Source organism: Trachurus trachurus (assembly GCF_905171665.1).
Source record: "Trachurus trachurus genome assembly, chromosome: 24".
NCBI classification, from domain to species: domain Eukaryota; kingdom Metazoa; phylum Chordata; class Actinopteri; order Carangiformes; family Carangidae; genus Trachurus; species Trachurus trachurus.
In genome coordinates, this window is record NC_139910.1 from 27,528,093 (window position 1) to 27,554,565 (window position 26,473).

Genomic DNA, 26,473 nt, shown 5'->3' on the forward strand with positions numbered 1-26,473 from the left:
TCTTACCAGAATCAGCCTGTCATAGCAAAAGACCAAAAATAAATAAATACGGACTTTCTTTTTTGGTTGACTCTGCTTTTCATTCAGCTTGCTGCTAATACAAACTCAGAATTTCCAATGTTTATCTGCTGCCTTGGTTCATTTTGTGGAAAACACTGAAGGAACAAATTTGTGTGTAACACTTCTCCAGTGATTTATGATTTGTCTCTCATTCTCCCACTTACACACACATGCACACACAAGGCACAGCACTCGCCTACCAATTTGGGTATTTGGGTTCAGCGCGTTGCTGAAGAACATTTGACACGTGGACATGGAGGAGCTGGAGATCAAACAGCAAAATAAATTTCCACTAACTCATTACAGTCACGTCATACTGCGCTGCTGCAAACTGTTAACTCCAATTGATTTTAACATCTGTGTGTGTGTGCGTGTGTGTGTGCGTGTGTGTGTGTGTGTGTGTGTGTGTGTGTGTGTGTGTGTGTGTGTGTGTGTGTGTGTGTGTGTGTGTGTGTGTGTGTGTGTGTGTGTGTGTGTGTGTGTGTGTGTGTGTGTGTGTGTGTGTGTGTGTGTGTTTCTCTGGATCTGTGTGTAATTAGCGTCTTAGTTTAAGTAAGTGGGACATGAGCAGTGAGATAATCAGTGATAGTTAACACGCTGAGGTAAAACAAGCTGCGTGAGCAGAGATAAAAGTGACAGTAATGATCCATTATCACACACACACAACAACCAAACTGCAGCACAGACGTGGGAGTTTAAAATCTGATGGACATTTACAACAGATGTGTTTTCTTTCTTTCCCAATCAGACTGACTCAACAAGCTTTAAAGCCCTTAAACAAATCTAATGAACATTTACAACAGTTTGTTTAAAATCATGTTACAGTACTTAACCCTCCTGTTGTCCTTCTGGGGCAAATTGACCTGAAATTGATCTGTTCCCTTCCTCCATCTTTCCTTCTTTCCTTCCTTTCTCCCTTCCTTCTTTCCACAATCCTTTTTCCCTTCCTTCTTCCCTTCCCTTTCCCTTCCTTCTTTCCACAATCCTTTTTGCCTCCCTCCCTTCCTTCCCTTCGTCCTTACTTCTTCCTTCTTTTTTGACTCAATCTGTTCCCTCCCTCCATCTATCTTTCCTTCCTTTTCCCCTTCCTTCTTTCCTCCCATCGTTCCCTTTGCCCTTCCTTCCTTCTTTCCCTTCGTCCTTCCTGCTTTCCTTCCATTTTTCTTTCCCTTGTCCTTCCTTCCTTCCTTTCTTGACCCAGGAGGACAGTGTTTCTTGACCTTACTCCCAGTTCTAGCAATAACCTGCTGAATGTCATTATTGGCAGGATGAGTGCTCAAAACTGTCTAACTTGTGATTCACAGGATTAACAGTATCTTATCTTTTCTCTCTCCTTCACCTCCATTAATCACACCTCATTCATATCTTCGAACATTGCTCCCTTCTGTGACTCACAGTCCTGAGTTATAGCTCAGTGTTTCAGTGTTTCACAGCTGTCTGGCCCATCACTCGTAGTTTCAGTGGTTGGTGATCCAAAATGTCTGAAACCAGATGTGCAGCATCCGTTACTCAGTGTCCTATCTCATCACCGTGTCAACAAATACAAGACTCGAACCCTCAAGTTGAATTCCTTCATTACGTAACAAAAACATGTTCTGCTGATGACAGGAATGACTGATGGCTATTACTATAGCCCTCAGTTGTTGTTTTTTAATACAAAAAAAAAAAAAAACCTGCTGCGAAAACTGCAAGCCACAAGAAGAGAAGTGGTCTGACTCTTCTCAGCCTTTTGTTTAGAAGCGGGATAAACTTTGTTGAGTCTAATTGGCAGGGTGGATCCAGGACATGCTTGCAGACTTAGGTCGTGGATATTAGCTGAGTGCATAAATCTTATTCACAAGAAGAGTCTGTCCCGGTGGAATCACATCTTGATGTCATGGAAAGTGAGAGCCACATTGTTGCTAAGTTTGGATGAGACTCCTCTTGTGACTTTTACAGACCACAGTGAAGTTACTTTTCACATCTTTGCTGCATCAACATCATCCAAAAACTACAAGGGTAATTGCCACTGTGGCTCCAGACACTGGGGTAGTTAGATAACACACAACAGTCTAATCTACTGCATGTATTTGTTTTACAACATGAATGAAGTCATTTGAGAAATGAAATGGAAACTAGCGCAGGCAACGCTTATGTTGGTTTTACTCCTGGGAGGATTATGGGGGAAAAAAAACTATTGTAGTAATATAGGGTTTATATGAAAATTCTTAAAATGTTAAACCTCAGAGAAATGCACACAGCCTGTATTCAGAGACTAACCAGCCATCAGGACTTCTCTAACTTTGTGATGTCACAACCCTAAGACCCGCCCACCTGGATCCACCATCCAACCTTGACGGATCTGGTTTCTCGCAGTAAAATCTGCTGTATCTTTACTCAGTCACACAGAAAACAATGAGAAGCAAGGATCAGAGCTGAGTGATGAATGTTTTGTATTATTTTAACAAGTAATTAAAGTTATTATGCCCAGAGGCTTCAGATCATGTAGAAAACTACAAGAAAAAAGACAGATTTGCATTATACAGTATAGTAGAAGAACTTTCTGGATTATTTGGGAGCTTTATACTGCATCTCGACTGTAACATGTTTTCTGATCCAACACAGACCTTGAAACCTTGTTACAACTGTCGCTGCAGTTTGAGTCTAGTAATAGTGTACAGACACTGTCTAGAAGTTGGAGGTCCAATATAAAATATGAGACATTTGAGAAAACCGAAATGGTTGCCTCCCTAGCTGATTTCCCCTGCAGAGATTCAGCAGTGATCAGCATATTTTTGGCAGTATTGGTAGAAATTCTCAGGATCAGTGAAGTATCAGTTGTTTTTGGAGACACTGGGCCTGGAAATCACCCTGAACCTACAAATGTTTGGCTTCAAAATGTGTCAGTGAGGGATCACAGTAATCTCTGGTGCCGGATGTGTCAAGGTCAATTTTTACTGTTTTAAACAAAGAATTATTCAACAAAAGTCTTTTTTTTTACACAAGAGAGAAGATTAATGGGGGAAAAAAGATGAATTAATGTCAGTGCTGACAGACTTAACAGGAAATAACTTAACTTCACCTCACAGTTCTGTCTGTGATAAGACAGATCCATCCTAAACACTAAACACTACCACCCACACTCATCCCTGCAGATCACACCTACTCACAGACACACTCTCACGCAGGAGAATGTCCAATCAAAGTACACACACACACACACGCATGCACTCACACACACACAGTCTCTCATTTCCTGGCATGAAGGACAAGCCAAGGTGTTGGTCCAGGGCATTCTGCATGACTAGCATACTCTCATCTGCTTTCACTTACCTCGCACCATCTCCATGTCACGACCCTGGCACACAACACAACTGGCTCAACAACTCATTTTGGCTGAGTTAATGTCTCCCTCTCTCACCAACACCCACACACATACCCCCACACACACACACACACACACACACACACACACACACACACACACACACACACACACACACACACACACACACACACACACACACACACACACACACCCTCTGTCATGCATCTGTCGCATTTATCCAACCTAACAAAAAAGTGAAGTAAATGACTAACAGATAATACTCTGTTAGTCATTTACTTCACTTTTTTGTCCTCTGTGTTATATAACAGATCATTTTGGGGTGTAGTGCACACATTTGGTCTGACAAATGCACAACACCAAAGGATGGAAAACTTATATATTGAGACAACTGAGCCCAGAGGGAGGAAATCCCACCCCTGCATCCTGGCAACAGCTCACATTCCACCAATAAAAACTTTATACACACATCCATACCTTAATCATAACGGTTGTGGGGGGCTGGAGCCAATCCCAGTTGACAGAGGGTGAGGGTGGAGTACACCTCGGGTTATATGGAGACCAACAATGACACACACTCACATTCACACTCACTCACAGGGAATTTAAAGTCTCTATAACCTAATGTACAAGTCTTTGGGCTGTAGAAAGAAGCTGGACACACAGTCACAGTGAGAACATGCAAACTCCACCCAGAGAGGCCTCAGGCCAGACTCAGACCCATAACCTCCTTGCTGAGATGCGACAGTGCTAAAATTGTTTCCCAAATTGTACTTTTAGAGCTACTTATGAGGTAGAATTGTAGAACTATGTTCAACATTTTTGCTGTTTGCCCAGTAACATCACAGCAACAAAAGTGTTGAGATTTTACAGCACACCACTCACAACTCAAATTTCACTACAGAAGAGCCAAACACTGTAGACGTGTTGCACTAACATGCCCAATTATAGTAAAGACTGCTCCACAAGACAACAATGACCTATGTCAGAAACTCACAAACATTACAGCCATAGCAAGAATTCTATTCAATTACTTTTTATTGGGAGAAAAAATGGTGTTCAGGAAAAGAGTAAAAAGAGAAAATAGAAAAGACCTTAAAGGGACATTGTGTAACTTTTCCTGTTATCTATTCATGAAAATCGATTACTTTGTTCAAAATTCTGTTTTTCATTAATCAGAACCCTCCCCATCAACAAAGTGAAGTGTTCCTTTCAGCTCTGAATGAGCCGTTCATATCATTCATATCTCCATGGAGCGGGTAAGCTCGGTGCTGGCTGCCATGTGGTGTTGCCATGTTTTTACGTTCAGTGGCAGCGTGACGGTAGGAAACCACGGAAACTCAGCGGAGACACCGGAGCTGTCGGCTCAGGTGGAGGTGGCGTCTGTGAAAAGTCACCGTGGTAACGCAGTGAGGAGGAATGGAGCGTTACACTGATGCTGCATTCACCTGCAGTCGGGCAGACGGCCGTCGGTAACAAACCAGATGTCATTTTAGTCACAGAAGTCCAGAGAAAGACGTTAAAACGTGGGTCAGGTAAACAATACCACATCGCCATGACAACATATTGTCACGTGTATTGTTTTGCCTCGTGCTGATGGACCACTTGTTTACATAGAGGCTTGTTTATGCTGTTACATGCAGTGGCTGTCGTCTGTCTGCCGTCTGCCCAATTTCACGTGAATGCAACATGAAAAATACGACTGAGCTGCTTGTGATATACAACCACAACGCTAGATGGGAGGAATTCCTACACAATGTAGCTTTAACTTTCACATAACAAACAATAATTGGTCTAAATTAAGTCTGAAAAATCAAGAAACACAAAGCTAGAGTGGAACTCAGTGTTACCATAGCTGCGTCCCAGACCAGTTCAGGGGCCACATCCACATCCACAAAGGTCTTATGATCAAGGAATCAGCAGGTGATACACGGTGCTGTTACAATATAAACATGGTGGACACAATACGCTTTTAACATCACACAGTTAAAGCACCAGTGGTGCTGCACTGACAGGAACACCAACCCGGAGGAGAGGAGAAGTGACAGATGCAGTTTATCAGCAGCTTGCAGTCCACCCTCTTTCCCCTGAACCAGCGTGTGTGCTCAGTTAAACTGTGCGTGTCTTCTTCAGAAAAGTCAGTTTGCAGTGTTTGTGCAGAATTTCCTCTCAAAAGAAGGCACGGCAAATGCAGAGTGATATTAGATGAAGTAGCTACAGTATGTGTGTTTTGTTGGGAAATAGTCAGTGCAACTGTTTGGGCATAAGAGATTTTCACAATGACAAAAAACAAACAAAAAAAACTGTAAATTCCCAGCAATGGGATCAATAAAGTATCAATCAATCAATCATATATTCTGTCTGTTTGATAATCTGACAGCAACATTATGTAGTGATGAGTTAAGAGAACCAAACCCCAGCAGACCTGAGCTGCACTGTTGTGGGTTTCAGCCCGATGAAGTCATCTGTTTAAACACCAAGCCATCACACAAAGATGTTTTCAGAATTTTGTACTATGGATTGTTTCAACCAGTGGGATCAGGGAAAAAAATGTTGCAGTTAATTTTTATTCCCCCGGTGAACTGACGTATTTACAGAGTTGTCTCCAGAAAAGTTTTTCATTCCGTTACATCTTTGAAGAGGCGCTCTAAAACATCAGGAACAACTGTTTGAAATTACAACAACCGCGAATATCTGAAACATGTGGTCCGTTGATTTTAATGTGGTACTCCACCTAAAATTTCAAGTCACATTTTGCTGATAATATCACTTTTTGGAACAAAGTGAGCTCTCAACTGAACAGTCAAAAAGTTATTTAAGTTGTTTTTTGGCCAGATAGGGGCAGCGCCACATGATATAAAGATATTATATACTAACAACATAAAGATCCCATATCGTATAAAGGTGTGTTTCCTTTGAGTATAAAACAAGATTAGGTTCTATTCGCCCCCACAGCCTGTATTCAGAAACTGAGCCTTAAAGTGAGCTTGTTATTCCTGTAACTTTGTGATGTCACAAAAAGGCGCTCTCCCACCAGGAATATTGCAAATTCGATCTTTCCCACACGATCAAGTGCGTGGTGGTGAATGCGTAAGCCTCCACAGTGGTAAAAAAAAAAGGTAGGTCAAAGGTCAAATAATTCCTTTCATTTTATGGTCCATAATTGTTTGATGTTTTAGTAGGTAACTCACAAAAGTTATTTAACTACTACCTACTCACTGTACACATGTGAATGTTCAATGTTTAAGTACTTGCAAAATAACACACAGTCTTAACCCATTTTATACAAAGATATTGTTAAAATTAAGTGTAATACGAAGGTTATAACATAGCCTAAGGATTCTTCAGAAACCCAACAGCTAACATCTAACATCAGGGAAAACATTACACACTGCATAGTATTTACTGCCAACGTTTCCTTGTCCATGTTCATGTTCTTCAGCACTGGCCTCAGTGTATAATTAAATTCTACATGTGTGATGTAATCAGAGGGAGGCACATAGAGTTAAAGCTGGAGACCTCCTGTGTGTGTGCTGGTATGCTGTAATCCTCCAGTTTCTCTAGATAATCCTCCCAGGAAGATTTATTTCATCTTTTTGTCTTTCCTCCTCAGATCACTTGTGGAAACAACTGTTGAAATGTAAACAGCATGCACCAAACTCTTGAGGCGTAGATTGTTTCAGTTTTGGAGTTGAATTTTGTAGACTATATCTTTATCCCACTAAAACATTCAAACTTCTTAATGATACCATTGTGGTAAAAGTGGAAAACAAAACTGGCTGTCTTATAAACTTTCCTGTCTGGATGTTGCCTTTGCACCATGAATCAAACTGGAAAGTTACTCAATCACTTGGATTCAGAAATGCTATCACATTTTTTTCTAAAAATGAAAATAGTCTGATTCTGCAGTCTCAACAAATTAACAAAGGTGAAAGAAATAGGCTTTTACAGCATAAAATTAACTTCTCATTAACTTGTATCACACTCACAGCAGCAGCAGTAATATGAGTGATATCCTGCATGCATCAGCTTACTGTCAAATAACAAGTCCTTCAACCTGAACAACTCTCAGATGTCTGCTGAAGTAGGCTAGGGCCCAGATGGCAGATGTCACATCAGACCCTGGTTGTCATGGTTACAATGTAGGTGGTTACAAATACGACATTTGGAGAGACAGCGTTCTACCTACCTGTTGCTATTTCCGTTGCTATAATTATGGTTATGGCTTTTTGGATTTAGGAAAAGATGATCATTTTATTCAAAAGAAGTATTTCCTCAATATTATAGAGTATTCTGACAGTATTCTTTGTCATCGTTACTGCGAGTTTCAGAAGAGAACAAAGGACTGCTCTCCACCTGTCCATCCACCCAAACCCCCCCTGACATGGACCTTTGTTGGTCTTTGCAGCCTTTCCATTTGCTCCTGTAATAATCACAGCAGCCACTAGATGTTGTCCAGCAACGAAACGAAAGTGGTCTTAAAGGGATAGTTCAACATTTTGGCAAATTGGCCCGTTGCCATAATCCCTATAGTCATAACAGTAGGTTTGTTACCTTTAATTGTCTGTGCAAGCTATTTTTAGAACGGTGGAGCAGAGCCGTGAGCTGCTCAGAGCTACGCTACGGAGGATCATGGGATTTCTTGGTTTCCCTCATCAAATACACAATCCAACAACTCCAAAATGCTCTGGTGGACAAGTTGTGACCTGCACATTCACCACGCTATGAGATAATAACACAACGTTACCAGACAGAGTTGTTTTAGAGGGAAATACAGAGACTGTTGCTGAAAAACTGTCCCTGAAGGCAACGTGCATCAGCCGTTTTGCATGAATTTCCCTCTAAAACAACTCTGTGTGGTAACGTTGTGTTATTATCTCATAGCGTGGTGAATGTGCAGGTCACAACTTGTCCACCAGAGCGTTGTGGAGTTGTTGGATTGTGTATTTGATGAGTTTGATGAGGGAAACCAAGAAATCCCATGAGCCTCCATAGCGTAGGTCTGAGCAGCCTGCCGCTTGGCTCAGCGGTTCTAAAAATAGCTTGCACTGACAAATAAAGGTAACGAACCTACTGCTATGACTATAGCGCTTATGGCAATGGGCCAATTTGCCAAAATGTTGAACTATCCCTTTAACTGCCACACTGACAGTCTAAGTGCATGTCTGTTGCTTTGTGGGTGGTATTTTACATCTCTTTGTTTTATAACATACCATGTGGCCAAAGTAAAGCCACAACCTCTTCCTGGATGGGCATGCATTTTGTGGTTGCTGGACTTTTGGGTTTTGTTTCTGCGTCATGATAAGGTTTTGTTCATTTAAATAATCTCTGTACTGCCTGTAAATGTTGTGGAATACATAAAAGTTTCCCATGGTTCCTGCTGCCAAGAGAGATGCAGGACTTTGTTTTTCCATTCAATTGGAAAAGTCAGAAAACAGTACAGTCTGTTGCTTTTGCTGGAACAGAAGACTGGAGTTATAAAAAATCAGTTTCACAGGACACAGAACAACAGTAAATGAAGTCTGACAAAACTCATGAGTGTTAATCACAGCACACTGATCCATACGTGCATATACAGTACAGTGTGCATACATACTGTATGCCAAGCTAGTATATTGCAGCACTTGTTTAGAAAAGGTTTAAAATGGAAATCTGCTTACGTAGAAACTCATGTGACTAAACATTCTGTCAGAAAGTGTTAATACTACTGTGTGGTCCCATTGTTTTCACTGGTTTTCTGTATTTTCCTTTTCTTTTCTTTTCTTTTTTTTATTTGTCTGACACGTGGCATGATGTGGTTTGAGTGTCTGTGTGGTTTGACTACATCAGATCCTGCAGTTGATTGGCTCCCTCTGGATGACTCATCCACCTTGTCCACCCTTCAACACACTTCCTGTTCTTTAAAGGCACACTGTAAATAAATAAGACAGTAATTAGAGAACACGAGGCTACACCCTTAGGCAGGACATAACAAATGTAATAAAAACTCCAACTGCATAAAGTATTTTTTTTTAACATGAAACATAATATGATGTCCACAGATCATTTCTGGAACTCTTGTTGCACGTTCAGTGATTACAGATCAAGTGAGTCAGTCTTAACATCACATCCTGCAGCTGTAATTTCCTTATTAAAGGCAAATAAACACTCACTTGGATTATTATGAAATAACAGGCACCATCCAGTCAGACAGAAGTAGAACAGTTTTTGTTGCACAAAAGAAAAGCAGCTGGATGTCTTTCTTTTTTAATTCAATTTAATCTAACCACTGACTTGCAGATCATGGCGCCATGCTAGAATCTCCCTGGGCTGCAACTAACAAGTATTTTTCCAATCTATCTACTCTGTTAAGGATTTATTTATTTATTTTAAGTTTTTTTTTTTTTTTGCTCAGACAATTGGTTTCCAATCTTCATTTAGTTTGTGTTGTTAAAGACATAATGATTTTCACATGACAAAGATATTTTCTAAAAAAGAGAAAAGTAAAATATCCTTTATCTTTATTATCCATTTCAGAAGCTGGAAACTGGGGATCTTTGCCCAAAGAAAGGCACTGTGGAGAACAGAAAACAAAGTGAAGTTACAATCTTTGGTTTGGTGTTCTGCTTTTGCCGGCTTGATGATAATGCAGCAGTGAGTTATTTTAACAATGGTCTCTGAGCCCATGGGCAGGTTCCACTGTTTGGCCCTCAAAGTTATTGCAAATGGGCTGAAAGGATACAACGTTTCTCCTGGAAGACTTCATATTCTCTGTTATGTTGTTATGATGCCGTGTAAAGCCCTTTGAGACAAACTGGGCTATACAAATAAAGTTGCCTTGTTAGCTTTGTCTGACGACATCCATGTCAAAACCTGGAGCATCAGAATGGAAAGCTGTTGAGCAACAGTAGGAATTAGTTCTGTGGAGTGATCTGAGAAGCCATTGTTTGGCCTCCATATTGTTTCAGTGTTGAATGTGCACCACCAACACTTCTGAGATTTTCAAGTGGACCATGACTTGGAAACTGTTACAAATTAAGCGCTGACCATTTGATTAATTGACAAGTTGTTTTGATCTTGTTTTTAAAGTTTTTATAGTAACGTTGGAGGAAATGAGTCACTCTGAGGATTCTTGTTCCTTTCAAAAATATTTTTTATCTTTCTTTTCTGCTCATCTGGCACTGCCATGTAAACCCTTTTTGCTGCTTCATTGATCTGCTGACACCTCTTGATTGTTTGATTAATTGACAAGTTGTTTCAGCCAACATTGTTTTGTGCATAACGGAGCTGCAGGAAGCCTGTTTCATTGTGATGCTTATGTGTATTGGTGTTTTGGTTTTTCCTGCAGATTTGTAATCAAGCGGTGTGTTTGTGTGATAGGATGTCGTCGTGGTGTGTCCTGAAGGACAGCCCCCTCCACTCTCTCCATCATCAGTTTTGCACTAGCTCACCAGTTGTAACTAGAAAGGACCCCCACATGCAGCCCTGAGCATTATTAGTTATAATCCACACTCATCACATGAGGAGTACGGACATGATACTGGAGGAGTGAAAGAAAACATTTGCCTCCAACACATGGCGAATGAGACAATGTGCTTTGATTTGATGTGAACACACAGTGCAACTAGATTACGTAACATAAAAATGATTTCCACACATACACACTTCCTGTTGCTTCTTCATTTGTCATTCCCCAGTTTATTTCTGTGGAGGTTAGGCAGTAAGATGTTTTCTGCAGCAGAAGGAAGTGTGTGCACCAGGATAAGAGTTCTCTTGTTCTTGTGGGCATGTGTCCAGCTCCGTCTAACTGAGTGTTTAATGCAACAGTTACACTGGGATGTGTCTCTTAGCAATCAGGAGGCTGAGTAGTGACTCTTGTCGGTCTGTTGGCTAACGGTTGAACATGTGCAGCAGTTTGATCCAGGATGGTTTCTTGTTCTTTCTGGTGGGGGGCCCTGTAAGAGGAGACTGTCATGGTCTCCGTTGGTCATTCAGATGTGGGGACCTCCCTACAAAGGAATGCTGTTTGCTCTGTGTTTCACATATACATTCAGATGAGGGTCCGCTAACAGTGAAATACAACAGTGTGTCTAAGAGGAGCCTTTTCAGCTGCCTCCTGCCTGAAGCTGAAGTGTATTATAGAAATACATTGGCTGAATTGTAAACAGACATGAATTCTATCATAGTTTTCCATTTCACTGCCATTATTCTCCCATGGGCTCCTGAGGGAAAGATGCGCATGTCGGGGATTTTAGCAAAACAATCCCACTGACTTCAAAGGTATAAGAGATAACCCAATGGGACATCTGGAAGACCCCAATGAAATAATCAGGGTTCACTTATCCCACGCTTTGGGATGACATATTGTTCACAAATGCCATGAGTTTGAACCATGGGCGTATGGTTGCAACATTTACTCAGCAGTGATGGCCAAACTCCAGCTGGGGACGTGGGGTTACATCAAGGGAAGTGTAAGATCTGCTGTTTTTGAACAAAGGACCTAAAGTTCGAGTGTCCTGCTGTCATCATGCTTTAGGGACACAGCAGGGGCGTGTCCAGACATTTTTAGGGTTGGCCCAAGTGGAGCACTGACTTATGGTGGGGTGGCATAAAGTGTAAGCATGAGTGCCTGCACGCACACATTACGTACTCATGTATACACGTGCACACGCAAACACACACCCACACAGGTTTTGGCCACACCCAGATTTGTCTGCAAAACCCAAATCTACTTCAATAACTAACACTGCAAGGAAAACTAGACTTACTTGTCAAAATACAGGAGTGGCAACATAGTGATAGAAAACCTCAATATTAAGAAAACATTACTTGACAAAAGGCAGTTTAAATAATGTATAAAATGCCTCTGACTGGGCGTATAGCCCATCATATTTTTGGGTGGCACCTGGGGTGGCCAATCAAACTCCCCCCAGACTTCAGCCTGCGTGGATTGCAGTCTATCACCAAGGGTCAGCGCTTTAATATTTTTTTATGATTAATACTTAAAGCAGAAGTAAGCAGAATGTTTGTGTAAATAACACTTAAATAGTTCTATCTTCCGACAGCAATCACTTCTATAGAGTGTTTGGTCTGAAACACGGGTCTGTCAGTCACTCTGCTCTGCTGTAAGCCGAGGAGAAAACTTTCCTTGTATCCTACAACCTTTATCCAATGAGGAGAGAGAACGGCATAAAGGGGCGGTCCTCTCTGTGTGTGCAGCCAAGGGATGCGATGAATGTGGTGACGTAGGGACGAGGGCGGGGACTGCTAACTCCATCTGCTGACAAGAAGTTAGCCAAAACCACCGGATCGCTTACTTCTGCTTTAATTGAAATCTTGGGACAGTTACACAGATTACAAGCATACATGTGACAAATGTCTGCTTACATAACAACCAACAGTATTAATGTTTAAGCTTGTGCACAGAAAGCAAAAACTATTGTGTACAATGCAGCAAACAGGGGAAGCAAATAAACAAGAACAACCAAAACTAGACAGACAAAACCAAACAAGATGAAACAAAAAGACAATGCCCTATATGTCTTTATGACACGACCAGATCATAACATATTACTTAAACCAACACAGCTTTCATAATGATGGTATAATATGCAGACCAATCCCTTCCCACCAGCCAGGATCAGCCCGTTTATATAAAAAGTCTAAAAAGTAGCAATGCCAATATCTTAAAAAAAAATCTGTGATGACATTCATCAATAATGTCTATTGAAAGGTTTCTATGTCGGTCTTTGACCCACTAATGCAGCAGTGAGAAAGTCATCCCTCTTAAACCATGAGGCTCCTAAATAGAACCAGTTTTCTTTTCTTTACAGGGAGCCAAAAGAAAGAAAGAAAGAAGCCATAAACCCAGAGCACATCCCTGGCTCAACGCCCTGCAGTTTCACTCTGCAAGCACATGTCAGGGATTTAATGTTGGGAACAAATACACCACAGACCAAAGCTGAAAATTTGATTACATTCTATTAATAAAAAAACATATAAATATTATCAAATTGAACTCTTTTTGATGCATACGGGCTTCTCCTCAGATAGCACGTAACTCTGAAATGTCTGATCTTGGCTTCGTACTGTGGTTTGGAAGGAGGGGAAAAAAATCTTGAAACACAGCCACCTGCAGCTCACAGGGAGAATTATTTGTCCAGGGCCTGCTGGTTAAAACTCAGATCCAAGTTTCAGAGTGGAAAAAGCTGTTGTGTGGAATGTATCACAGGCACACAGGGACCTTCAGTCTTTTTTTAGGCAATGTGTCCTTGCATGTATCATGTACCAGGGGAAATCATCAGTGTCCAAATGTGGCAACACAAAACTGTTCATATTGTTAAATGCATGTATACACTCTGAATAGCAGGAAGAGCAGAGGTGAAGCCAACCATTGAGCATTTTAAGAATATGTGTTGGCAAATAATGTGCTTTACCAAATGTTTGCTTCAGTTTCTTACCTGCTGTATCTATCTATCTATCTATCTATCTATCTATCTATCTATCTATCTATCTATCTATCTATCTATCTATCTATCTATCTATCTATCTATCTATCTATCTATCTATCTATCTATCTCCAAATTTAGCAATATGCTGATCAAGTCATCTGTGGTTCAGTGCTGTCACCTGGTGGCTATAATAAAAAGCTGCATGTGTGTGACTTCACGTCCAGTTCGATCACTTGAATTCCAGAAATAAAACTTTCAAAAACCTGGTATATGATGATATAGGGTTTATGAATAAAGGGTTTTATGTTTGATATGCAAATGTTGGTAGAATACAGAGCACAAGGTTTGTCTAGGAAGTTATAATCTGCATAACAACAGTGGAGTTTAACTTTCTCCCACCATTACTGTCCTCTCTCTGCTGCCACTGACTCACCCTTTAATTGCGCATTATCTGATCAGCTACAATTGCACGCTTCCTGCACAGTGAGGTTGTCATAATGTGGATGGTTGCAGATTGAGGTTTCACACAACTTCAGTTGCAGGAAGCACCTGTGTAGTATGAAGATCAGCTTGGCTCTCACCACAGTGTAGCATATAGTATCTACAAATCTTGAATTGTGTGTAACATTCTAATCAGTAGGATGTCAAATGATCATAAGCATAATTTATGACTTTTAAGATCCCAAACGAGTGAAAAAACCTGAATTTATAATAACTGACTAAAAATCAGTGAGGTGAGAGATAAATTGAGAAAAATGCAAATCAAAAACTCATGTCAAAGTTTAAGTACAGATGTAAAAACCTTTTTCACAGCAGGCAGTTTGCCATGCTGAAACAGGAAGTTGTCATTAAGCACTAGCAGTACTTCTGCTGGTAAAAGATAAGGAAAACATGACAAAAGTTTAGTATGCAAATGTTGTTTTGTTGTTGTTTTGATCTTGTTTTTGAAGTTTTTATAGTAGCATTAGAGGAAATGAGTCACTCTGCTGACTGCACCTGCTCAAAGCCAGTAGGGACTTGGTGCTTTATGTCCTGTCCTGGACAATGCAAGCTGTCCACTAAAGACAACCCAGGACAGTAATTCTTTAGCAAACCTTTTCAAGCTTCTTGCCTTCTCTAAGAGGTCAAACAGGCAGAGCTGATGTTGAAGAATTTGGCATTTGACCCAGCTGTGACTGCTTTAGCCAGCATCATTTTCCCATTTCCAGGAAAAACTAAAGTGTGGCTTAACCCTACAAAGACTGGCCAAACCACATATTAACATGTTTATCCCATCTTGCACAAATTTTTAATCTTTGACTGCCAGGAGGACAAATAACTCTCCTGACTGGGTACATATCAGGCAACACGCTGTGAACGACTGGAGTAATGACTGGCAGATGATGCAGGAGCTTTCATTATAGCCTATAGGGAACAGCAGGTAAGAAACTGAAGCAAACATTTGGTAAAGCTCTTTATTTGCCAATCTGGCAACACATGTTGTTGTATATTCTTAAAATGCTCAATAGTTGGCTTCACCTCTGCTTTTCCTGCTATGGCACCTCTCAGACATGGGAATTGTTGATATGAGCAACTTTATAGTTGGAGCTGAGAGAGATATTATATTAGACTATTTTATAAACTCTACAGTTGTATAATGGAAAAATCTGTAAATGCCTGATTAACTATTCACCTGAACTGATAGAGGAACAAACTTGGTTGTCTTCTTTTCTTTTCTAGTTTCTACCTTGGCTAAATGAAGGAGAGGCAGGGGGGAATAAGGTCAGGTGATAATCTCTAGCAAGGACATTACAGTGTTGAGTAACAGGCTGTTTGGTGCACACTGAACATGTGAAAGCTATGATTTTGCACAAATGTCTGCAGACAAAGTTCAGTGGTGTGAACAACTAAAGTAGCAACATTAATCACATCAACACAGAAAAACACAAACAGTCGAGAAAAAAACACATAAACATGTTGCTTGGATTATTTCCTTGGATTTTTAAAGGTCAGATCATTTTAAAAAGGTAAATCCCTTTGAATTCTAACAAAACCAAAAAGAAGACAGTTACATTAAAGACAGTTTGTAAAAATGTCTGATGCTCCCTCATCTGTGACACAGGCTCAACACTGCCCCCTCATGTTGACCACAGGTGAGGACTGAAGATTTCTTCCTGCAGGATCAGAGACGAGTGTTTCTGAGAGACAGTTTTTCATTGTAATTGGAACCAGTGCAAAAAGCCAAAGGAGAGAAAATGTAATGTTCTACAGAGCAGGTGATGAACAATATGAAGTGAAATACACTCATTATACTGGTTAAATGTACAGTATATGTTCAAACTCTGAACCGTACGAGTCTTGTGAGTAACTGGAGGACGAAGAAGTGTGGGAAGTTTTTCCTGGATGAGGTTCAGGGGGCTGTTGATGCTTCACAAGGGGCTTGATAAATGATGGGATAAATAAATGGGACTGGCCACAATGAAAGCCTGGGAAATGAAGATACACTAAGAAGTCACAGCAAACCCACAAACACACAGGCTGCACAAGTCAAACGGCAGGTCATATATTGTACTTTTTGTGCATTTAGGGGGTCACAGATCAAACCTTTAGGGATCCATATAGTGACCTTCCATGACCATGCACTCATTACAAATGAATCAGGGGCCACTCAGTGGGTAATTGGGGTCATTATGATTTCAAATGTTTTATTAGACTGTGAATGTCCTCAGTCATCCAGGTCATTGAGCTGTTATGGGCAAAAAGGCATTTGAGTTCTTCTATTGTTCTTGATTATCTAAACCTGTTCCCTTCTTTTGCAAAGCAGGTATACCATTCATATGATGTTCCTACACTGTGCTCCTTAAAGGGATAGTTCAACATTTGCAAATTGGCCCATTGCCATAATCCCTATAATCATAGCAGTAGGGTTGTTACCTTTATTTATTATAGTCAGTGCAAGCTCTGGTGGACAAGTTGTGACCTGCACATTCACCACGCTATGAGATAATAACACAATGTTACCAGACAGAGTTGTTTTAGAGGGAAATGCAGAGACTGCTTGCTGAAAAACTGTCCCTGAAGGCAACGTGCATCAGCCGTTTTGCATGAATTTCCCTCTAAAACAACTCTGTCTGGTAACGTTGTGTTATTATCTCATAGCGTGGTGAATGTGCAGGTCACAACTTGTCCACCAGAGCGTTTTGGAGTTGTTGGATTGTGTATTTGATGAGTTTGATTAGGGAAACCAAGAAATCCCATGAGCCTCCGTAGCGTAGCTCTGAGCAGCTCACGGCTCTGCTCTGCCGTTCTAAAAATAGCTTGCACCGACAAATAAAGGTAACGAACCTACTGCTATGACTACAGCGCTTATGGCAATGGGACCAATTTGCCAAAATGTTGAACTATCCCTTTAAGGTGTGGTAACAGAGGGGATGCAAGCTTGTTGTTACCAGAAAGGCTGTGGGAACCAATTCTACAGGTAAATGGTAAATGGTTTGTATTTTATATAGCGCTTTTTCTACCTCAAACGATACCCAAAGTGCTTTACAGTATATCATACATCACATTCACACATTCACACACTGATGGCGGAAGCTGCCATGCAAGGCGCTAACCATCAGGAGCAAGGTGGGTAAGGTGTCTTGCCCAAGGACACTACGGCAGCAACTGGGACAGAGCGGGATTCGAACCACCAACCCTCTGATCATTGGACGACCTGCTGAGCCACTGCCGCCCCAGATACCCCCAGGTACGCTGATTAAATTCAAATAAGGTCAATGTATCAGTGTAATGCAATTTGAGCATGATACAATGTAAATATGTGGCCAGGTCACACTGAGTAATTGTTCTGTATTTGGGTGAAACCAGCCTCGGCCTATTCGGAGTCATGTGAAATTTCGTCATAACTGCTGTGAGACATCCTGGATATCTTCATAACCTTTGACCTTTGACCAACAAAATCTAGTCAGTTTGTCCAAGTGAACATTTGTACCAAATTTAAAGGGATTCCCTTGAGGAGGTCTTGGTGTATTGTGTTCACACAGCCACAAATCATGTTTTGTGAAGTTAATATAACCTTTGACCTTTGACCACCAAAATCTAATCAGCACATTCTTTTGTTTGAGTGAATGTTCCTACCAAGGATCCCTCCAGGACTTATAAAGATATCATGTCCATTCAAACAGGACACACACACACACAGACGTACTGCCGGACAGACAACACAAAACAATATGCCAACTCTGGTTGTCGCTGCAGCATGAAAAACGAAAATGAAAAGTTGGCGGTCCGTGGTGCATGCGCTGCTGCAACCGCACCGTCTGTATTCTGTTTCTGAAATGACTTGAATGAGGGAAGTAGTTGTCTGTGGCTGGTTGTGCTCAAGCTCTTTCCTGTATTTGGTGCATCCAGAAACAACCAACCGGACTCAACACACTTCAAACTGAAATATAAACATGATAGTCTGTATCTGGGCACGATAGGAAAAAAAACAACTGACTGACTCCAGTCAGTGCTACGGTAAACAGCCCCAATAACTTTAAGCCACTTACTGTAACTGTGTTACTTACAGATCAGAGGTGGCACCCAAGCACCTGTATCAGGCCAGGCTGTCACCATGCACTTTACTTTACCACAGTCAATGTGACCAGACATAATCATTAGGAGTCAGACCAGAGACGCATAGACCTGCCCTATACATGACCAACTATGGAGATTTATAATGCAACCAGATCTCCACTGTTTCATTGCAAAGTTGAGTCGGCTGCATCCTTAGTCCCTTAAAATGAGTTTTCCACAAATATTATTAGAAATATATTAATAGAACTCCATACGCACCACAATGGAGTGCTGGCTCACCAACTATTTTACAATATACAAACTGTGTTAAAGCAGAAGTAAGCGATCCGGTGGTTTTGGCTAACTTTTTGTCAGCAGATGGAGTTAGCAGTCCCCGCCCTCGTCATGGATCTATTGGTCCTCGTCCCTACGTCACCACATTCACGCGCATCCCTTGGCTGCACACACAGAGAGGACCGCCCCTTTATGCCGTTCTCTCTCCTCATTGGATAAAGGTTGTAGGATACAAGGAAGTATACAAGACGTTTTCTCCTCGGCTTACAGCAGAGCAGAGTGACTGACAGACCCGTGTTTCAGACCAAACACTCTTTATAAGTGATTGCTGTCGGAAGATAGAACTTATATTAACACAAACATTCCCCTTACTTCTGCTTTAACAGCTTTAACTGCCAGATGAAGATAAACACATTACATTCCACCTGAATTCAACTGTGTATGTGTGTGTGTGTATATACAGTATACACTGTTTTTTTTGTGTGTGTGTGTGTGTGTGTGTGTGTGTGTGTGTGTGTGTGTGTGTGTGTGTGTGTGTGTGTGTGTGTGTGTGTGTGTGTGCGCGTTGTTTTCCAGTTTATAGTACATTTTCTGACTTCTGATTCACATCATCACTTGTGTCACATCAACTCATTTTAAAGCAGTAGTCATAAAATCAGTATCACACTGGCGGCTGTGGCTCAGGAGGTAGTCCACCAACCGGAAGGTCGGAGGTTCTATTCCCGGCTCCCCCAGTCCGCATATCGAAGTGTCCTTGGGCAAGACACCGAACCCACACTTGCCCTGCGATGTATCATCGGATGTATGAGTGTGTGTGAATGATTCGCCTCCAAGCCTGTCTGCGCACAGAGCTGAATGTGACAATACAGTGTAAAATGCTTTGAGTGGTCCAAGGGACTAGAAAAGTGCTATATACTAAGTGCAAGTCCATTTACCATCCTTCCACTGATGAAACTCTAGTGGAGGGGCTGGAGTCTCCTGGTCTTACGGGTTCACTTTTGATAAGTTGGAAATTCCATAAAGCTATTCAAAATTACATTCTGGGAGCATTTGGCCTTTTGTGATTGTACACTATGACAAGCAGGAAATGTAGACAGATGGAGAATGACATGCAGCAAAACTTCCTGGCTGTATTTGAACGGGGAGCAGTTTAAAAGGGAGTGACTGGACCACAGAGACCCCCCAGGAAGTGTACCAACTGAACATTGCGACTATTATAATTCCGACAAACCTCTGGAGAATTTACAGTTACATGTCAGTTCCTGTGTATGAAACTATTAGGAAAACAATGGGACCTGCAAAATAATGTGTTAATAATAGTGCTGATTCTTTTCCTCATGCATGCTGGGATAGACTACAACCCCTGTGACCATATTAGGTAAAAGGAAGTGTAGATAAAGGATGGATAGATGGATGGTTTTTGACTGTTGGGTGTTGTGGGTGAATCTAACCACACTTATTGTTTATTTTTTATACTAATGTTTGGTGGTTTTGTGTTCATCAATGTGGTTCATGTTGTGTTTTTCCACTGAGCAACCACAAGGAGGCCTCAGTTAAAGCTTCCACTGGCAGAAGTGAGTTACAGTAACAAAACTTTCTGATACTCTTATTGTTCATGTGAAAGATGAACAGTTATGAATAACTACTGCACAAAATAAAAAATATCTAGTTTATGTTTGTAACAGGTTGTATAAATCACTCAGTAGACTCACTGCTCTAACATCTTTTTTATCTGTCACATAGCCCTACTATCACTCTTCAAACTTGCGCTAGATTTAAAGATTAAAGTTTCTTGAATTGATGTTGCAATAATGTTGCCTGTGCAACACTGTGTCCGCACCCTGTCTGATAAAACCTTGGAGATTCTGAGATGTCAGTGTGTTTCTAAACTTGTTCCTGGAAATAAAGAACCTCGAAACTGCGATCCCAGGCACTGACGTGTGTTAACTTGTGTATGTAGCTTGCCATTCACAGCCCGTGTCAGCGACAGTCTGAGCTACAAATACAATTACCGGTATGTAAAGTAAGATGCAAATGTGGAAGTGACATGTGGTTCAACATAGAATCATTGTTTTGTTTTACATTTCATGTGGCAGTCTAACACAGACACACATTAGGTCTTGAGTTGAAAAGAATGTAAAAACAAACAAGAAAAAAAAAGCCCCATGCTGCCACTGTAGACACTCAGTAGCCTATCTATTACAGTGTCCTCCAGGGTTGGTCAACATAATGATGAACACCACGATATGATAAAAAAAACATGATAATGCACATGACTAAAGAAGTAGTGCAGGCATTCTCCAACTATATAGTGTAGTGTCCTATTTAAATCTAACTGTGCCCCAGTATGTGACACCACACCCAGCATCTCCAGTTCCATCTCCTGTTGTATCCTCTCCGATCAGCCGTATCAGGTTCTCCAGCCCTGCGGACTTCTGACGACACAACTGATGCCAGTTCAACCAGTTCAACCTGTACAGGTAACCTATATAGCATAGGGGGTGGGAGTGGAGGGTAAATCAGAACCAGAATCAGTGATGGAAGATGTACTCAGGCTCTTTACTGACCTTATAGGTTAAAATACTACTGCCATTGCATAAAAAATACTCAATAATATGTGTAGGCCTACATAAGCACAATGTACAGCATGTACAGGTAAAGTTACTCAATAAATAGAAATTACATTACAGAAGTAAGCGATCCGGTGGTTTTGGCTAACTTCTTGTCAGCCGATGGAGTTAGCAGTCCTCGTCCCTACGTCACCAATTGATGTAGAAACATTTCAAAGATGATCAGAAGAAATGAATGTCACATTTCAAGTGTCATACCAAGGGGTCTGCATATCATATTTCACATTTTTTTAAATAATAAATGTATCAAAAAAAGCGACGGATGTGCTTTCATACATGAAAATGAACAAACTAAAAACCATGTTGTACTACAGGAGATTAGCTGACCTACAGTATACTCAACCCATACAGGTAATATACACCTCTTACAAAAAGTTAGGGATATTGGCTTTTGGATGAAATTTCTGAATGCACCTAAAATGCACTATAACCTTTACAGGTGAACTTAACTTGACCTTCTCTAAACTTTTGAATGCACATGTCCAATTGTTCAATGTTTCATTATAGCATAACATACTGTTCTCTAACAAGGTGATTAACCACAAAAATCACATCAAGTGTCTGATCCACCACTAAATGTTCTGGTTCAATGACAGTTTGTATTGAAACAGTCCTCTTCATCATGCTGTTCACATTCTGACATCATAAGACCAAGACGACACCTAACAATCCATCATGTCATATACGTGTATATATCTATGACAATCCATCAACAGTACATGGACATGTCGAGGCAGACAGGATGTCCTCAGAGCTTATGTGTCACAGAGTGTCATCAGCAGAGACACAGAGAGACTGGAAGAGTCACAGAAAGGCAGAGGAGTGGACGTTCTTTGGCCACATGACAAGTTATTGATACATTTTGACATTTTGATTTTTGTTGTGGTATACATTTCCATAAATTTCACCTGAAAGTCAAATATCCCCAACTTTTTTATGGAATAAATGACACTAAGTCTTAGAGGAGATATTATTTTCATATGCATCCCTTTATAACACATTCATATAGAATCTACATTCTGATTTTATCTGACAGCAATAACAGGATGTAGTGGGCTAGGCCTACTATATACATACACAAATGTTAATGATATAATTTTATGATATGGCATTTTATTAAAAGGGGCCTACATATGAAAACATGTTTTTCTTATTCATTTACGCACATAGCCTACATAAACATACATTCTAAGAGTAAGGCATGACACTACGTCATTAAGATGTTCTATCATTTTTACGTGATTAATATTTATCAACTACCTCTGCTTAGCCTATGGGAATAGTTAGGCTATACTGTACATGCATAGGCTTGCTTTTATAACCGCTTCCCCTACAATAATAAGAGCGAAACTGTTTGTTCTGCTGTAAATGCATCGTCGGTACTTACGTTTCTAGTTTTTCTTGTTCGCCATTCAAATCGTGGCTGATTTACATGTCCGTCTCATGTTACACAACTATAGACAGGACAGTGATTCGCAGAGCAGCAGCTCCGTCTCCCTCCCGTTGGCTGAACTGTACACGTCAGCAGTCAATGAGTTTTACCCAACATGTATCATAGTCCCATCATCCTCTTCCTGGTATGAGCGTGTTGTTGACACATTACACCTAGCTCGGGTAAGTCATATGAAGCTCGTTCGCTTGGTTTTTTGTGACACAGAGCTCGCGAACTCGTATTTAACGCGCACGTTCTCATTTCGCTTTTGTTGTGTGTTTTTTTCCACAGGTGGTCAAAACGAGCGGCTCGAGCGACTGTTTGGCAAATGACACGGTTTTCAAGTGGGGAAGATAATACCACCGAGAGGGAAGAAGCCATCAAAGAAACGCTTGACACTTGCTTTTATGACACGCGTGACGCGACGTCACACCGGCTGTATCAAAAGTTTGATTTTCTGCGCACGAGGAGACGACGTTTCCAACAAGTTTACAATGAAGGCACGCGCGAAAAGGTGAATGAAAGCCGTTGCTGTTCTGTTCCTGGGTCTGTTTTTAATTTGAGAAAATGAGGTTTCGGCTGGTAAAGAGGAATGTGCTCGCACTTCTGGGTGTTGCCTTTGTAATTGTGACTCTGTGGTTTTCAACGCTTGTATTAGTCTTCGATGATGATAAAAGTAGACCCAGCACCGTGGCCACGGACGCTGGTGAAGTGGTGAAGCTGAACTTTGGTTCGCTGCCAGAATTGACTCGGTCTGTTTACAGTGCCAATTACAAGCAGTGTGTTCACAATGCGGATAAGTTTCCAGGGGAGCCTCAACTGGTGCTGGTTGTGCAGGTCCACAACAGGCCTGAATACCTCAGACTGCTGATCAAGTCACTGGAGAAAGCTGCCGAGGTCCACAGCTTTCTTCTTATCCTCAGCCACGACTATTTTTCTGAGGAAATCAATGCTATTGTGCAAGGGATAACTTTCTGCAAGGTACTGCAAATTTATTTCCCTTTTAGCATTCAGCTGTATCCCAATGAATTTCCTGGGAAGGATCCACGGGACTGCCCCCGAGACATGTCCAGTGACAGCGCTGTCAAAACAGGATGCCTCAACGCGAAACACCCTGACTCCTATGGGCACTACAGGGAAGCCCACATCACTCAAACCAAACACCACTGGTGGTGGAAGTTGCACTTTGTGTGGGAGCGAGTGCACGCCATGCAGGGCTACAGTGGTTTTGCAATCTTCCTGGAGGAGGATAACTACATCTTACCAGACTTTTCCCATTTCTATAAGTCAATGATAGAGTTCAGAAAGAACAAATGCCCGGACTGTGACATGTTGGCTTTGGGTAATCATAATGGCCTTACTGATTTTACCAGACTGTCCAATAAGGTGTTGACCACTGGGTGGATGTCCACCAAACACAACATAGGTATGGCCATATCCAGGGAGGTGTACTATAAAATGATGGGCTGCAGCAATGACTTCTGCACCTATGACGACTACAACTGGGACTGGACACTGCAGCACCTGTCAGGAACCTGCATACCAAAGCCCCTCAAAGTGCTGGTGGCTCAGGGATCCAGGGTTCTTCACACGGGGGACTGTGGGCTTCACCAGAAGGAAAACTGCAGGCCAGAATGGGCCGCACAGAGGGTTGAAGAGGGGCTTCAGATGGCTAAGGATGGCCTCTTCCCTCCATCTCTTGCCCTTAACGGGGCAGAGCCAGTGGAGCACAAGGCACACATGAAAAACGGAGGATGGGGCGACATTCGAGACCACATCCTATGCAATAACTACGCCAAACGTCTTTGAACTTTTCTCTCAGTAAATGTGTGTCTACGACCTTTCTGCAAATGTGCCATCATACAGAACTTTTCAGGGGTTTAGAGGCTGTGATGTGTTGTCTTCCAAGAAATAGATGCGAGGAAAGTATGAGCATTTTGTATGTACACACAACTAGTGTTAAGCTTGTTTTAAAATCTTAGGTTTTTTAAATCACCAAAGCTGCACAGTTGCCAAAGACTTTGTTGATATATCTGTTTGTGTGCAAGCTCACCCATGCTGTCCAATTTCATGACACCACATTTTTGAATGTGTGGGTGTCTCTCGAGCCAAAGTTTTAGGCTAGATATATTGCATTTGCACCGCAGTGGGAAATGACTTAACTACATGAATCATTTCATTTGAAAATTTTGTCTGCAGATATATTTCCCTGACTTGGAGCACTGCACAGGATCTTGTGATTTCACAAAAAGTTTCATAGTGATGAAATAATATGCAGTGGTTTTTACAGAACATTCACCTGCAATGTTTTTATTGTGTGTGTGCTTTTTATGGTACGACTGTATGTGCAACATCCAAAAAGCAGATGCGATGTACATATATGTATAGCAGTAATCAAAATGTTTGACAATCTTCAAAATAATTGGAAGCTCTAGTTTATAGAGCAGAGCTGTCAGTGGAGTTGACACCTATCAAATCAACATAATTTTTTTCCTTTTTCTTTTTTTACACATAATGAGGTTCGTTACTGAATGTAACTCTCAGTCCCGGTTGCAACCAGAGGTCTTTTCTGCCTGACACCACTTACTTTATCAGTCTCCCTCCCCCTGGTTGCAACCAGAGCTTGATGTCCTTGATTTACTTTTTTTCTTTTGGTTGTCAGTGTGTATTTGCTTTCTGATAGGAGAAAGTGACCTTTTGGAGTTTTGTTCAAGATTTTGATCCTGCAAACATCAGAGTCATATGTAACTTTCTATTGACTTCTATATTTGCACCTTCTTAGTTAAAAGAGAATAACTTGCATTGGGATTTTGTAAAAATGGAAAGGCAAATGTTTCCTTTTCTGACATTCATTCTGTAGTTAAAAAAAACTATCCTGCTTAAGCTGAACCTGACTTATTAATGTAAAACAACTGACATGGTTGTATGATGTTAGTAACTTCAAGATGACCACAAGTGCCTTTTGACAGTTCCTTCGTACCTGTGCCTGTTTTAAAGAGGTTTCTAAAGGGGCACTGATGATATTGTTGTTGTTGACTTAGTACTTATAATTATGTCAATGCTGAGGACATTTTTGTATTGTCTTTATTTGTGAGATATTGAGGGAAAGATTTAATATGGATGTAAATTTTATACAAAATGTTGTTTGTACCCCACACAAGTGCCTTAACCTGATAATGATGCCATATAGAGATTCCTATTCAAGAAATATGACATGAATGTGATAATGAAATAAATGAGCTTATATGTTTTGTTGAAAAGCACAATACAATTTTTAAAGAACATGGCAAAACTGACCCAACGCAGAAAATATGGTTTGATGGTTCCTTACTTGATGAGATGTACAGCTGAGTTGAGGAGGGGATCAACACTTGGTTGTTTTAGCTCTTGTTCACTCTGATCGTCACTTGAAATAGTTGTTGTTTGCCAAATGGGAAAATAAATGACATTGAATGTTTGTCTTTGAATGTTTTATGATGGATTAAAAAAAAAAGATTATATGCCATTCAATTTCCCTGTAATAGCAGGCAGTATCATTTTGTGATAATTGGGCCACTTTTAACTATGCTACTAATTATTCCGATTCAGAATTATTCTAACTACCTTGTTTCCATTAAGGTCTCACAGAAGGTTAATCAGACACAAGAAAAATGTCTGTTTTAATAGTCCTTTTGATGAAAATCTAGAAAATAGTTAAACCGCTTAACACAACTAAACTCTGGTGAGACTGGTGGGAATTGCCCCTGTTCTGGTTGTCATCAGTACC

General features: G+C 40.9%; 1 protein-coding gene across 1 annotated transcript; it reads left to right on the plus strand.

Annotated features, from left to right (window-relative positions):
• The first annotated feature begins 22,810 nt into the window (after positions 1-22,810).
• On the plus strand, positions 22,811-26,204 carry LOC311007731 (alpha-1,6-mannosyl-glycoprotein 2-beta-N-acetylglucosaminyltransferase). The gene is made up of 2 exons (XM_084001029.1): positions 22,811-22,889; positions 22,999-26,204. Exon 2 carries the CDS (start codon positions 23,275-23,277, stop codon positions 24,514-24,516), a length of 1,242 nt encoding a protein of 413 aa, XP_083857155.1. The 5' UTR covers positions 22,811-22,889; positions 22,999-23,274; the 3' UTR covers positions 24,517-26,204.
• Positions 26,205-26,473: the final 269 nt, after the last annotated feature.